The sequence below is a fragment of the Oncorhynchus mykiss genome, chromosome 2 (genome assembly GCF_057628025.1).
Source record: "Oncorhynchus mykiss isolate SJ-2025 chromosome 2, ASM5762802v1, whole genome shotgun sequence".
NCBI classification, from domain to species: domain Eukaryota; kingdom Metazoa; phylum Chordata; class Actinopteri; order Salmoniformes; family Salmonidae; genus Oncorhynchus; species Oncorhynchus mykiss.
In genome coordinates, this window is record NC_143023.1 from 71,974,866 (window position 1) to 71,989,805 (window position 14,940).

The 14,940-nt window shown below is 41.4% G+C and overlaps 1 protein-coding gene across 7 annotated transcripts in view; it reads right to left on the reverse strand.

Annotated features, from left to right (window-relative positions):
• Nucleotides 1-2,644: 2,644 nt before the first annotated feature.
• LOC110495580 (ATP-dependent chromatin remodeler CHD2) overlaps nt 2,645-14,940 on the reverse strand; it is a 38,776-nt gene continuing 26,480 nt past the window's right edge. For 2 of the 7 annotated variants that reach the window (XR_016491023.1, XR_016491024.1), the window contains 18 exons: nt 14,436-14,585; nt 14,058-14,206; nt 11,411-11,507; nt 11,165-11,257; nt 10,870-11,043; nt 10,152-10,321; nt 9,876-10,057; nt 9,644-9,782; nt 9,015-9,165; nt 8,783-8,899; nt 8,477-8,634; nt 8,166-8,297; nt 7,820-7,933; nt 6,787-6,965; nt 6,511-6,610; nt 5,235-5,439; nt 4,840-5,098; nt 2,645-4,681 (listed from right to left, as the gene is read on the reverse strand). Coding sequence is in view for 4 of the 7 variants with exons in the window: in XM_090217183.1 (XP_090073309.1) it covers nt 4,390-4,681; nt 4,840-5,098; nt 5,235-5,439; nt 6,511-6,610; nt 6,787-6,965; nt 7,820-7,933; nt 8,166-8,297; nt 8,477-8,599; nt 8,783-8,899; nt 9,015-9,165; nt 9,644-9,782; nt 9,876-10,057; nt 10,143-10,321; nt 10,870-11,043; nt 11,165-11,257; nt 11,411-11,507; nt 14,058-14,206; nt 14,436-14,585 (2,835 nt within the window). In the remaining 3 variants the exon portion in view is untranslated. Of the gene's footprint in view, nt 4,682-4,839; nt 5,099-5,234; nt 5,440-6,510; nt 6,611-6,786; nt 6,966-7,819; nt 7,934-8,165; nt 8,298-8,476; nt 8,635-8,782; nt 8,900-9,014; nt 9,166-9,643; nt 9,783-9,875; nt 10,058-10,142; nt 10,322-10,869; nt 11,044-11,164; nt 11,258-11,410; nt 11,508-14,057; nt 14,207-14,435; nt 14,586-14,940 lie in introns of all 7 variants that reach the window. The other 5 variants (XM_090217190.1, XM_090217193.1, XM_090217183.1 and 2 more) reach the window with 3 other exon arrangements.

Sequence of the window (14,940 nt, forward strand, 5' to 3'; positions counted from 1 at the left end):
ATGATGAAACTGGCTCTCATGAGGACTGCCACAGGAAAGGAAGACCTAGAGTTACCTCAGAGTTAACTGCACCTCAGATTGCAGCCCAAATAAATGCTTCACAGAGTTCACACATCTCAATATCAACTGTTCAGAGGAGACTGTGTGAATCAGGCCTTCATAGTTGAATTGCTGCAAAGAAACCACTACTAAAGGACACCAATAATAAGAAGACTTGCTTGGGCCAAGAAACACGAGCAATGGACAATAGACTGGTCAAAATCTGTCCTTTGGTCTGATGAGTCCAAATTTGAGATGTCTTTGTGAGATGCAGAGTAGGTGAACGGATGATCTCTGCATGTGTGGTTCCCATCGTGACGCATGTGTGATGATGCTTTGCTGGTGACACTGTCAGTGATTTATTTAGAATTCCAGGCACACTCAACCAGCATGGCTACCACAGCATTCTACAGCGATACTTCATCCCATCTGGTTTGTGCTCAGTGTTTTTGTTTTTCAACAGGACAATGACCCAACACAACAAGCTGTGTAAGGGCTATATGACCAAGGAGAGTGATGGAGTGCTGTATCAGATGACCTGCCCTTCACAATCACCCGACCTCAACCCAATTGAGATAGTTTGGGATGAGTTGGACGGCAGAGTGAAGGAAAAGCATGTGGGAACTTCAAGACTGTTGGAAAAGCATTCCAGGTGAAGCTAGTTGAGAGAATGCCACAAGTGGGCAAAGCTGTCAAGGCAAAGGGTGGCTACCTTAAAGAATCTCAAATATAAAATATATTTAGATTTGCTTAATACTTTTTGTTACTACATAATTTCATATTTGTTATTTCATAGTGCTGTCTTCGCTATTATTCTACAATGTAGAAAATAGATAAAATAAAGAAACTATTGAATGAGTAGGTGTCCAAAATATTGACTGGTACACACAGTTGAAATCGGAAGTATACATACACCTTAGCCAAATACATTTAAACTCAGTTTCACAATTCCTGACATTTAATCCTGATAAAAAAATCCCTCTTTTAGGTCAGTTAGGATCACCACATTATTTTAAGAATGTGAAATGTCAGAATAATAGTTGAGAGAATGATTTATTTCAGCTTTTATTTCTTTCATCACATTCCCAGTGGGTCAGAAGTTTACATACACTCAATTAGTATTTGGTAGCATTGCCTTTAAATTGTTTAACTTGGGTCAAACGTGTCAGGTAGCCCTCCACAAGCTTCCCACAATAAGTTGGGTGAATTTTGGCCCATTCCTCCTGACAGAGCTGGTGTAACTGAGTCAAGTTTGTAGGCCTCCTTGCTCGTACACGCTTTTTCAGTTCTGCCCACAAAATTTCCATAGGATTGAGGCTTTGTGATGGCAACTCCAATACCTTGACTTTGTCCTTAAGCCATTTTGGAACAACTTTGGAAGTGTGTTTGGGGTCATTGTCCATTTGGAGGACCCATTTGCGACCAAGCTTTAACTTCCTGACTTATGTCTTGAGATGTTGCTTCAATATATCCACTTAATTTTCCCCTCATGATGCCATCTATTTTGTGAAGTGCACCAGTCCCTCCTGCAGCAAAGCACCCCCACAACATGATGTAGCTACCGACATGCTTCACGTTTGGGAAGGTGTTCTTCGGCTTGCAAGCCTCACCCTTTTTCCTCCAAACAATGGTCAACATGGCAAAACAGCTATTTTTGTTTCATCAGAACAGAGGACATTTCTCCAAAAAGTACGACCTTTGTCCCTATGTGTAGCTGCAAACCATAGTCTGGCTTTTTATGGCGGTTTTGGAGAAGTGGATTCTTCCTTGCTGCGCAGCCTTTCAGGTTATGGTGATATAGGCCTTGTTTAACTGTGGATATAGATACTTTTGTACCCGTTTCCTCCAGCATTTTCGCAAGCTCCTTTGCTGCTGTTTGTGATTGATTTGCACTTTTCGCACCAAAGTACGTTCATTTCTAGGAGAGAATGCGTCTCCTTCCTGAGCGGTATGACGGATGCGAGGTCCCATGGTGTTTATACTTGCCGACTATTGTTTGTAGGGGTGAACGTGGTACCTTCAGGTGTTTGGAAATTTCTCCCAAGGATGAACCAGACCTGCGGTGTACAATTTTTTTTTCTGTCGTCTTGGCTGATTTCTTTTGATTTCCCCATGATGTCAAGCAATGAGGCACTGAATTCGAAGGTAGGCCTTGAAATTCATCCACAGGTACACCTCCAATTGACTCAAATATTGTCAATTAGCCTATCAGAAGCTTCTAAAGCCATGACAATTTTCTGGATTTTTCCAAGCTGTTTAAAGGCAGTCGACTTAGTGTATGCACATTTCTGACCCACTGGAATTGTGATACAGTGAATGTGAAATAATCTGTAAACAATTTTTGGAAAAATTACGTGTCATGCACAAAGTAGTTGTCCTAACAGACTTGCCAAAACTACAGTTTGTTAACAAGACATTTGTGGAGTAGTTGAAAAATGAGTTTTAATGACTCCAACCTAAGTGTATGTAAATATCCGACTTCAACTGGACATACATACACAAACTTGTCATAATATAGGCAAGAACTGTCCCAGATGCGAACCATGCGGATGGACGCCTTTAGGTCTTAGACTATACTGGATGAAAAAACAACAGTGAACATATGTTTTATAATGTAGCAAAGTTTAATACATATGTCTATAAACATATTGACAGTATATTTCACATGGAGTGGCTTTCTCACAAATATAAATTATTTAGGCTTGTTTTCAAAAACACAACTCCAGGGACTGTAGCGTGGAGAAAAGGAAGGTGGTGTTGGTTGGCTATTCCTTCTATCAGATATGCCCACAGAGGACATAACACTGATTCATCTGTGTAAATCATTTTTCCCCAAGATCTTTTGGGGAGTTGCAGAAGAACATAACAAACAATATAATTTTGTTCCCACCACCAGTCTTCGCTTAACAAGCATGCCACATTACACAATCATCCATTGAGAACAATCTCAAAAAAATGACTGTTTAATACTGTATCATCTCTGTAGAAGAGTACAGTAAATGTCCATAACCCATCCCACTGGGCACACACACTGGTTGAATCAGTTGTTTCCATGTCATTTCAATGAAATTACATTGAATTGACATGTGTCCAGTAGGATATACAGTATGAAAATATACACAGAAATAAGGCACAAATGGAGAAGCACACCAGAAATCATAAGAACCACAGCAGGGCCAGTCTCTGGTTTGGCACTAAAACAGAATGACCAATAACAGCTTGTCATCAACCACATCCGTAAACACTCAAGTGTACCTTAGAAAATCGATCAGTGGTTACACTGCTGACACTGGGAATCACATAACTATAGAAAATGAAAAAAATATTTCCAGATTCTTCTCAAACATAGCTCAATACTTTTACGGGTTGACTAAGCCAGTAGAGTGCAGTACTAATTGTGCAATGTAAGATGCAAAAGTACCATTCATACATAGGATAGAGAGAAATATGGTTTGAATGGCAAATTCTTTGCACACCTACAAATAAACGTGGTTAGGGATAGCTTTAACAGTCAGTGTTCTTCTGAAGCTTTGCACAACGAATTACCTTAAATAATGTTTATAAACATGTCCTTCTCATTAGGTCCTTAACCACTGACCCGCTAATAAGTTATCATAAACCAAAAAAAAAGACAATGGCAATGAATGTCTTTCCAGAAGAATGATTATCAACACTAATGACAAATGCTCATTAAAACACTTTAAATAGCAATTCTGAGAACTAGGTACAGGCGTGACTAACTTACTATTCGTCTTCAATTTAGACAGAAGGGTGCACTTATTTTGAGTCGGGAAAGAATGGGCATCTCTTTATGAAATTATGATAGTTTCATAACCAGGTCAAGATTAATAAACATTACTTTTATTATAATGGCATAAAGCTAAACTCAAAAAAATAAAAGTATTTGGGAATAATCCCATACCGCTAACATTTAAAAGGCTAAATACTTCAGACACTTCAATGTTTCCAGATCAGTCATCATCAATCTTTCCCCACATAATAGTCCATAGGACTAACTATCCATAGGCATTCTACAGACTCATCACTAACACTGACTGATTGATTATCTGTCATTTCAACAACAAAAACATTTCTTAGTGTGATACATATTTCATAATGTTGAACACTTTTCTACATGGGCACAGACACAGATCGTTACCACAATCACACCTGGGGGAGGGATGTGGAGAGTTTGGTGTTTGCTGGTAAACAGAGTATTTGTCAATTCCGTTTCCGACTGAGGTTATGTCTGGCACAGCGAAACAGTGAGTCTAGCCAGCCCAGACCCGTCCTTCAGCAGCACCACTGTGTTCCTCACCTGGACAACACCTTTCCATTCAGTGACAGGCCTCATGTCTTCCTGTTGTTCCAGTTTAAATCAGCCCCTGCTGCTTTACGCTCTGCAGTCCGCTCTGCGTTTGGCGAGCGTGAGTCCTGGGGGGACTTCTGAGCCTGTGGGGAGCGTGGGTCCAGCAGGGGAGGGGGTTTGTTGTCTGGATAGGGCCGGGGGAAGTGTTCTTGCCCTGTTGGCCCCCTTTGCTCCAGCATCCTCCCCCTGAAGTCCTGGGGATGGCCTCCTCCACTCCTGAAGTCTTGGGGAGGACGGAAGTCATCGCCGCGTCTCCGCTTGGTGTCTGGATGTCTGAAGTGAGAGGGATGATGTCTTACAAAGCTTACGACTACAGAGCTACAAGCTACCACAACACTTACGGTTTTAGCATTACATTCCAATACTGACAAATACATAATCTAGACATTATTGGGTTTGAAAAGAAAGGCCTAATTGTGAGTGTTTCTCACCTGTCATAATAGGCCCGGCGGTCCCTGTGATCCTGGTCATTGTCATACTGGTCATATGGCCTCTTCCGCGGGGAGTTGCTGCTGCCGCTACGGTAACTACTACAGCTACTGCGGTAGGAGTCTTCACGTGGATGACGGTCGCCATAGTGATGGTCCTTATACCGATGGGCATCATATGGATGATGTCGCTCGCCTTGCCAGGACTGATTGCTATTTCCAGGGTAGTTGTATTTGCGATCTCTCTGCCAATCTCCTCGATCTGTCATCATGAGATAAAATACAGTGGGCCATGAGATATGTTGTGCTCAATTCTAAAATTAGAAATCCTCACAATTGCTGCCAAGTTGTAGAATTGTATACTTCAGATTTGATAAGACCAAATAAACAGCTCTTACCATCATTTCCAAAGTGTCTGTTGTTGGATTTGTTATAGCCTTCTCTGTGGTGACCTTGGGGGGATGTGGGAGAGGGGCGAGGCATGCCTGGATGAGACTTAGACGATGGCTGGGTGCCGCTGGAGTCTCGACTGGAACTAGACGCCTCTGCTCTGAAAGACTTCTTCTTGCCCGACGGGTCATCCCCCTTTTTTTTATGCTCCTTCTGAAAAGGAAAGGACAATGGAAGGGTTAAGCAGAGGACCGAGCAAAAATATCAGATAAATGATTGGCTGACTGTACTTGTTATAGAAACCTGAAAGTTTTGATTAGTGCTGAGCGATTAATGCTTTTTGAGGACATTGTGATTCTTAAAAAGTAATCATGGTTTTCAGTTTCAATAAACATAAAAAAAAGTATTATGAAATAATGACGGTATAATAATTTTAGACATTTTAATGGAAATTCCAAAGCAAAAAATTGCAAACATTCAATTGGCAAAACATAGAAGATACTCCATTGTCTCCATCAGGTCCACATTGTATAGACATCAATAGAAAAATAGGAAATTACTATGAAATAATAAAAACATGTCAGTTGTGTATATTATTTCGTTTTTATTTGATGACTACTCTTTTTCATTCCTTAAAAGTAATCATCTCATCTCAGGCACTAACAATCAGCCAGCCAGGCCATCTAATGTTGTGCACTCCCAATACTGAACAGTCTTTAGTAATCCTATTTAACTAGCCTGCTCATGCCGCAGAGCTGTTTTGGCAAAATAGTGTCACTATTTATTCAAACGGTCTCTGTCCCTCTTGTCGTTATGTTGTGTACATTGTGCTCGCATGCGTTCTGTGTGAATCTAACGTAGCGGGTGTAAAATAGTATCTGTCCAGAGATCTGTATACAATGACGAGATGCTCATGTCTATGCCCTAATAATGCTAGTCGTCATCCGAAAGGCAGGCTAAAAGTTCAGGTCCAAAATAAGCCAACAGAAACGCATTGGGTTTATTTTGGACAGATTTGGCGAGAGTGTAACCCTCTGGCTTCGCCTCTTTCTGTCTGATCCGTCTACGAGCTGGGAAAAAAATGGCTCAATGATTACGGCCATTGTAGTTGATTACCACGTTTCTGCGCTAAACTAGGTTGAATATTTAGGCTCACAAAAAAACTATGGAATTCAAATAATTGAACCGCTGCCAGGCAATTAGTTGTTTAATAACCGGAAAAAAGCGAACGATCGGTTTATCACTCAGCACTAGTTTTGATACTGGGAGAAGAGATCAGCTCACCTCCTCCTCCTGAGACCGCTTCTTCTGAGCCATCTTGTACAGCTTGTGAAGCTTCCTCGCTCCGAACTCTGTGAACTTGGACACAAAAATCCAGAGATTCCTGCCAAACAAAGAGAGACATATCTTAGTAAGAGTTACCCTTAATATGGAGAACGATTTTAATGAAACTCAAATGGTAGAATCAAAAACACAAGACGGACCTAAATGACCACGGAGTAGGTTTCATAATCAAACCTTCAATGCACACAACTATCTTGTAGTTGAATGAGGGCTTACCGACGCCATGTTTTGACATGCTCTGGGTCGCTGTAGGCTTTAAGGCACTCAGTGATGCGGTCTCCTATCTTCAGCAGGCAGGTGCGTGTGTGTTGGAGCTGCTCCTGAACAGACAGGCCTTCGTCAGGCTTATCCAGCTGTTTCAGAGCCTTCTTCACCGGCCTCATGCGCTCCTTACACTGACAGACACACACAGTTTACTCAGCTAAGTAAGTGAGCTCTTAGTCAAAAATGATCCATATGTTTCAATTATCCTCCGCTGTACAGATGTAGGATCTGAATTTGATCCAGTTTGCTACAGCAGGACAATAATCCTGCAGCAACAGTAAATGAGAATTATTATGTGGATTATAATTAATGGACATTTTTGTAGGGATTTAAACATTTTTCGTGAGGGCAAATCAAGTCAGATTTCAAAGTTGAAATTACAAACTTTAGAAGCCTTATAAAAACTAAAACACACTACAAGTTTGCATTTCCTGCTGTGCAGAACAATTCTCAACAAAAGAGTGATCAAATGAAGATCTTACATTTGTAACGGCACCTCCATTATGCTTGACACGTTAAATGGCTGATGGTTGGCGGCAGATAGCCTAGCGGTTCAGAGTGTTGGGCCAGAAACTGAAAGGTCACTTGTTCGAATCCCCAAGCCGACTAGGTGAAAAATCTGTTGTGTGTAATTGCTCTTATAAGTTGCTCTGGATAAAAGCGTCTGCTAAATGACTAGTTTGGCTCCTGAAAGCCATGGTATGAGAGACAATTTACCACCATTATGACGCAAAACTAATTGTTTACTGTTCTAATTACGTTGGTAACCAGTTTATAATAGCAACAAGGCACCTCGGGGGTTTGTGTTTTATGGCCAATATAACACTGCTAAGAACAGCCCTTAGGTGTGGTCATATAACCACACCCACTCCAGGCCTTATTGCTTAAATGTAAAATGTTATTAACACCTACATTAGTCTTGTATGTAGTGAATAATATATCCTTATCCTGTCCACGTCAGTAGGGACATGGTGTAATAACTCACAATGCTGAAGGTCTCCTGGTCCAGCTCGTCGTCATCCTCTCCGATGGGAACAGGGTCACTTCCAGCAGTAATGTGGACCGGCCCCTGGGGCTTCTTCCCTTTGGCTCCTTTAGCCTGAAACACAGACAAACAACAGACACCACTCAGCAGGGCAACACAGATCTTCACACAAACACCTGCACAGCAACACTTCAACCTGCTGGTCCAAGAACAATCTGATAACCTAATCTGTTCATCCACCCATCTAACAAAAGTTCCCCATTTGTTCAGACACAGGAAAGGTTAGTGGGTGTGAAATTGTATACTACCGCAGCACAATGCATAAAGTTCACGACTGCTAAAGTACCTTTTCTTTTTTTGTCTTGGGACGTTTGTCTTTTTCCACCTCTTTTTTAGGAGTTCCCTGTTTTTCTTTGTTCTCTTTGTTATCCTTTTTCTTCTGTCTCTTCTTTGAGGGAGTTTTTTCTGTCCCGTCATCCTGGTTAAATAAAAAGCAGAAAGGTAAATAAGTAAACCAGTTCTGGTGGATTACAAAGACTGCATCATGTTGCCATTGTGTTCTCTATCCCGGTATTCTGTAACCAACAGGAAATTCCCTTGTAAAAAGGCAGGTGGGTTTTATAGGCAGGTTGCGCTGGGTCTTTCGAGGTGACTTACCCTCACCTCCCCTTCCTCGGAGGGGTTGTCTGACAGGCGAGGGGAGGAAATGTAATTTCCCTGCTCATCTTTAGGGGCCTTGTTCTCTTTCTTCACCCGAGGCTTCCTCTGCTTCACTTTGACCTGGGGGGATATGATCAGCCAAGGGGATATGTGCTCTATTGTGAAGAGACCAATACCAGACAGGGAATGTAAGGAAGAGCATTATTGAATGGATTTGCATATAGACAATCCAAGGGGCTCAGATGCATAGGCATTACCATTCCCTATGGTCCTGATAAACAGAGCAGCGAGGTCTTTGCTTACCTCGTCCTTAGTGACTTCTTTACTGTCCACTTCTTTCTTCAACGTCTTCAGAAGGTAGTCCACTCTGCCCTGCAACTGCTTCCCTTGGGGTTTCTTATCTGGGTCGTCGGGGAGAATCTGGAATACAGATTTTAATGCAATTTGTTACCAGAAGAATAAAATGCACCCACACAGCTTTACTGAGTTCCACAGCTATCTGAGAAATATTTGATTCTGACATTCCGAAGGTTACCTTGTCTGCAAGTTTGAGATCGGGATCAGTCTTCATCAGATCCCAGTTGCCGTAGCCATGCTCATAGACCCCCAGCAACAGTTGAGTGTCATCCTGCAGATCCCAGTCCACGTCAAAGTGCGGCACCTTCACTCTGCAGGTCAGTTGGAACCTATGGCAGAAGAGGAGGAGAGGTGGTCAAACCCTTTGCTACAAGATAATGCTCTGGTGTCTGCATCAGTTGTTACAACTTTAACCCTTTACAGTCGTGGGAATTGGCCTATATGGATAGGGATATATTGAAATGTTTCTAACAGGAAAAAATATGGAAATGCATAACCATGGTAGCAATTAAAAGGGAACAGTTAGGAGATTATGGTAAATTATTAGACTAGAGGTCAGGTGAACTGTTGTCTGTACAAGAGTTCAGAACGGCTGTCAGTCAAAACCCATACAGAGCTGTGAAGCGGAGACCCTACGCTCTGTCGTCATGTATAGCATGTTACTGTACAGCCACTGTGTTTCGATTTACTCACTTATTAGTGTCCAAATCTACCATTTTCAACCCGTATGGGAATATTTATTTTCTGTGCATATTCATCTGATAAAATGTTTCACATGCCTCAGATATACCTGCAATTGTATCTTACTTGTTTCTCTCAGCAGGATTAGCTGGCACAACTTTGTGCAGTGGCTCAAACTCCTCCTCATGCTGAATGATGGACTTGGCATTGACCTGCACTCCTGAGATTTTGATGTTTATACCTCTGCGCTTCCCAGGACCTTTGGCTAAAGGAACAGGGTATACATGAGTAAAAACAACACACTTGTTAGCCATAATTCCCAAAAAACTGAGTCATGCAGACAGTCAGAATGTCACACCTTCACTGGGGTTCTCTCTGAGGTGCTCTTCGTGCTCTTGGACAGCCGTCACACAGCTGTTGTGGATCAGCTCTCCCAGTCTCTTCAGGTCTGCCTGGGATTTTTCCACCAGCTCAGAGTCCCGGGCAATGCACTCCAGCCTTTCAAGCGGAGCTGCAAATTTCTTGTAAGCCTTGATGAACCTGATAAAGGAAAGAGTAAAACTTAACCTTAACTATTTAATGAAACTTTGAGAAACCATTTGGTTTAATGTATAAAGACACCTACATACTGTACCTGCGGATCTCTGCATCAGTAAAACCCTCCACGTTGTTCTTGCGGGCTCTGGGCCTGCCTCTCCTCTTTGGCTTCTTGTCATCGCCACTGTCGTCCGTCTCGCTCTCAGAGCCTGAGGAACGGTGCTTCAGCTTGGAGCCAATGTCACTGTCACTGTCGTTAGCCTGGGGCTGCAAGACAAGACAACTTTCAGACACAACAAGCAAAACCTAATTCCTACTGAATGTAGTTGCCAAGTGCCCTTTTGTGTTATGGATACTTCTAAATGCTTAGATTATGCACTTTTACAATAATAAGAAATAAAATCATGATCAAATCTAATCACCAATAATGATAATTTATCTTCACATTGAATCATTTCGAGATTACTCTTCCATGCATTTAGATCTTCAACAGGAGAGGATATCTGTGTGATAGAAAGACCCACTGAAATAAAACCTAATGATTTATTAAGGGAAGCTTCTTATGCGGTAGATTCACACACAGTGGAATCACCTACACTGAGGCAGGCAGTAAAAACCTCCTTACTCATGACCACCCCATCATATCCCCCTGACTGAGATCAGTAGAGTACACAGCTCAGCAGCACACTAGGAAAGCCCCTTCACTCACACACACAGAGCCAACTGTGCTGCACCACGTAGCAGTCACATCGTGCTCCAGCTCTAGAGAGAAGACCTAACGTGAGATGTGTGTGTATGTGTTCTCTCCTGCTTACCCTCTTGTTGGAGCTCCTGCTCCTGGGCAGCATGTAGATGTCCTCCATCTCCTTCTGCTTCTGCTCCTCCTCCAGCTTCCGCCTCTGGTCCTCAGGGATGATGTCATCCCAGTCAGGTACCGTCCGCTCCACCAGGTCTGGAGCACTCTCCTCCATGTTGGAGAAGTTGGCCACCTGGAGGAACACAGAACACATGTACTGTCAGACTGGGAGTAGAGTGGCTAGTGTAGTAGCTAAAGGTATTCCTGCAGATTTGGTTCAAATCAGGCTCAGAGTTGGATCAACTTCTAGGTACCTTGAACTGAGAGAGAAGCTCATCTGTGGCACTGGATCCGTGGTCGCTTTCTCTGGTTTCAGCCAACCGTAAGATCTCATCGATATCCATCTCCTGCAAGGGTCAAAAGAGAACAGCACAAGGTAAATTAAAAATAACAGACATTTGGCAAATATGGAAGTATGAAAATCTGTCATTAATACTCTTACGAATTACCAGTTTCAACACTTTTCAAAGCACATAATCAATAGAAATGTGTCTTTGTACCGTAGGTTCAGTCTCCTCTCCTTCTGCCTCTTTGAACAGATCTTCAGCTCCAAACTTCAGGATGGCAGTCAACTCATCTTTGTTGAATGGGTTGGAACTGTTAAAAGAAGTTGAGGTTGTTAACGTCACTAGGGTAGGGGGCAGCATTTGGAATTTTGGATGAAAAGCGTGCCCAAAATAAACTGCATGCTACTCAGGCCCAGAAGCTAGGATATGCATATAATTAGATAGAAAACACTAACCTTTCCAAAACTGTTAAAATAATGTCTGTAAGTATAACAGAACTGATATGGCAGACGAAAACCCGAGGAAAATCCAACCAGGAAGTACTATTATTTTGAAAGGCTGTTTTTCCATTGAAAGCCTATCCACCATACAAAGACTTAGGACCCAGTTCACAAGCTCTATGGCTTCTTCTACATGTGGCCAGTCTTTAGGCATTGTTTCAGACTTTTACTCTGAACTATTAGGGGAGATACAGCACTTTCAATCAGTGGCCAGTGGAAATTTCCAGACATCAGCCATGCTCCCGATGGGGAACTCGCCTTTCTTGTTTCTCTGTCTGACAAAGCTTTTGTCAGGTTTAAATATTATTGATTACTTATGACAAAAACAACTGGAGGATTGATTTTAAACATCGTTTGGCATGTTTCTACAAACTTTTATTGTACATTTCTTTTTACCTTTCGACTGGACTTAGTGCACGCTCCTTAACTTCTCTAGGGTAGGGGGCAGCATTTGGAATTTTGGATGAAAAGAATGCCCAAATTAAACTGCCTGCTACTCGGGCCCAGAAGATATTATATGCATATAACTGGTAGATTTGGATAGAAAACACTAAACTTTCCAAAACTGTTAAAATAGTGTCTGAGTATAACAGGACTGATTTGGCAGGCGAAAACCTGAGATTTTTGTTTTGTTTTGTAGTTTTCTATTCAATGCCATTAGTATCCATTGACTTAGGACTCAAATTGCAGTTCCTATGCCTTCCACTAGATGTCAACAGTCTTCAGAAATAGTTTCAGGCTTGTATTCTGAAAAAATAGGGAGTAAGAGCAGTCGGAATGAGTGGACCGTGTCAGAGCTTTTTCATGCGTGATACAGAGAGAGTGCCTTTCTTGTTTACCGTTTATATTGACAATGTTATTGTCCGGTTGAAATATTATCGATTATTTAGGCTAAAAAACAACCTGAGGATTGAATATAAACATTGTTTGACATGTTTCTATGAACTTCACGGATACAATTTGGATTTTTTGTCTACCTGTTTTGACTGCGTTTGAGCCTGTGGATTAGTGAAGAAAAACCACGAACAAAACTGAGGTTTTTGGATATAAGAAGACTATCGAACAAAAGGAACATTTATTGAGTAAATTAATGTCTTCTGAGTGCAACCATATGAAGATCAAAGGTAAGGGATTAATTTTCATCTCTATTTCTGACTTGTGTAACTTCTACTTTGCTGGTTACTGTTTGTAATGATTTGTCTGCTGGGCTTTGTTCTCAAATAATTGTAAGGTAGGCTTTCGCCGTAAAGCATTTTAAAAATCTGACACCGTGGTTGGATTCACAAGAAGTTCATCTTTAAACCTATGTAAAATATGTTTTGTTTTCTACATTTTTATAATGAATATTTCTGTATTTGAATTTGAAGCTCTGCAATCTCACTTGATGTTGGCCAGGTGGGACTCTAGCGTCCCACATACCCTAGAGAGGTAAAGCATTCAGATTACTGGACAAAAAGCTCAAACAAAAAGGAGGTTTTTGGTCATAAAGAGGGACATTATCAAACAAAATGAACATTTATTGTCTAACATGGTGAGATGGGAGTGCCACCAGATGAAGATCAAAGGTCAGTGATTAATTTTAATGCTATTTCTGACTTTTGTGAGCCCTCTCCTTGGCTGGAAAATGGCTGTATGGGTTTCTGTGGCTAGGTGCTGACCTAACATAATCGCAAAGTGTGCTTTCGCCGTAAAGCCTTTTTGAAATCTGACACAGCGGTTTCATTAAGGAGAAGTTTCTTTATTCGTATGTTTAACACTGCGTTGTATCATTTATCAATGTTTATGATGAGTATTTCTGCAATTTGATGTGGCTCTCTGCACTTTCACCGGATGTTTGTTTGAGACAATGCATTTCTGAACATAATGCGTCAATGTAAACTGCGATTTTTGGATATAAATATGAACTTTATCGAACAAACATACATGTATTGTGTAACATGAAGTCCTATGACTGCCATCTGATGAAGATCAACGGTTAGTGATTAATTTAATCGCCATTTCTGACTTTTGTGAGCCCTCTCCTTGGCCGAAAAATCTCTGTGACTAGGTGCTGACCTAACAATCGCATGGTGTGCTTTCTCAGTAAAGCCTTTTTGAAATCGGACACTGTGGTTGGATTTACAAGAAGTTTCTTTAAAATGGTGTATAATACTTGTATGTTTGAGGAATTTTAATTATGGGATTTCTGTTGTTTTGAATTTGGCGCCCTGCAATTTCACTGGCTGTTGTCGAGGTGGGACGCTAGCGTCCCACTTGTACCAGAGAGGTTAAGAATATGAGGAATCTCATGTTTTCAGAAGTTACTCGTCAAACATAAAGCTATATCCAGACTAACAGATTCCATGTTAAAGTTTCCTTACTTAGAATTTCCAGAGTTGTTATCCAGTACAGTTCGACCAGTGGTGTCCATTCTCTGAATGACAAGATGGTCCAAAACCATCTTCTTCTTGGCTCGCTCAATAATGTCTTCCTCCACAGATCCCTTTGTGACCAAGCGATAGATATTCACCTGTTCATTGAGACAAGGAGATATTTCAATCAAATGTTAATTGGTCACATTCACATATATAGCAGATGTTATTGCAGGCGTAGCGATATGCTTGTGTCTTACTTGGAAAGTTGGCAAAGACCTACATTTCCATGACGACTCTGCTCAAGTTAGCAGAATCAAGTCAGCTTGTGCTTAGCCAAGCCTGCCCTCCATACTAATTAATCACTATGGGTCTAGTTGTGGTTACCTGTTTCTTCTGGCCAATCCTGTGAGCCCTGGCCTGAGCCTGCAGGTCGTTCTGAGGATTCCAGTCAGAGTCAAAGATGACCACAGTGTCTGCAGATGCCAGGTTGATCCCCAGCCCTCCAGCCCTGGTGGACAGCAGGAAACAGAAGTCCTGGACAGAGAGGAGAAATTATATAAAAAAAACTAACCACCTTACATAGTGCATCACAGCCGACCTGATGAACATTGCAAAGGGATTAAATGCTTGAAGTTGAAAAACATGTCAAGCGTGATATTTGTTAGTGTGGCTTTAATTGTATGGGTAATTAGATATGTTGTTATCACTTCTTAAAGAAAAGTTTTTTTCTTAACAGAATATCATAACTTCGACGTGGAAAATCCTAACATTCCAAGAAAAAGAGATTCTAGTATCAATATGGTAATCTTGACGATATATACATCTCCTTGCGCATAATCATTCAAAGAGTAACTGACGCAGATACAGAGCTGACATAAACACTGAAATT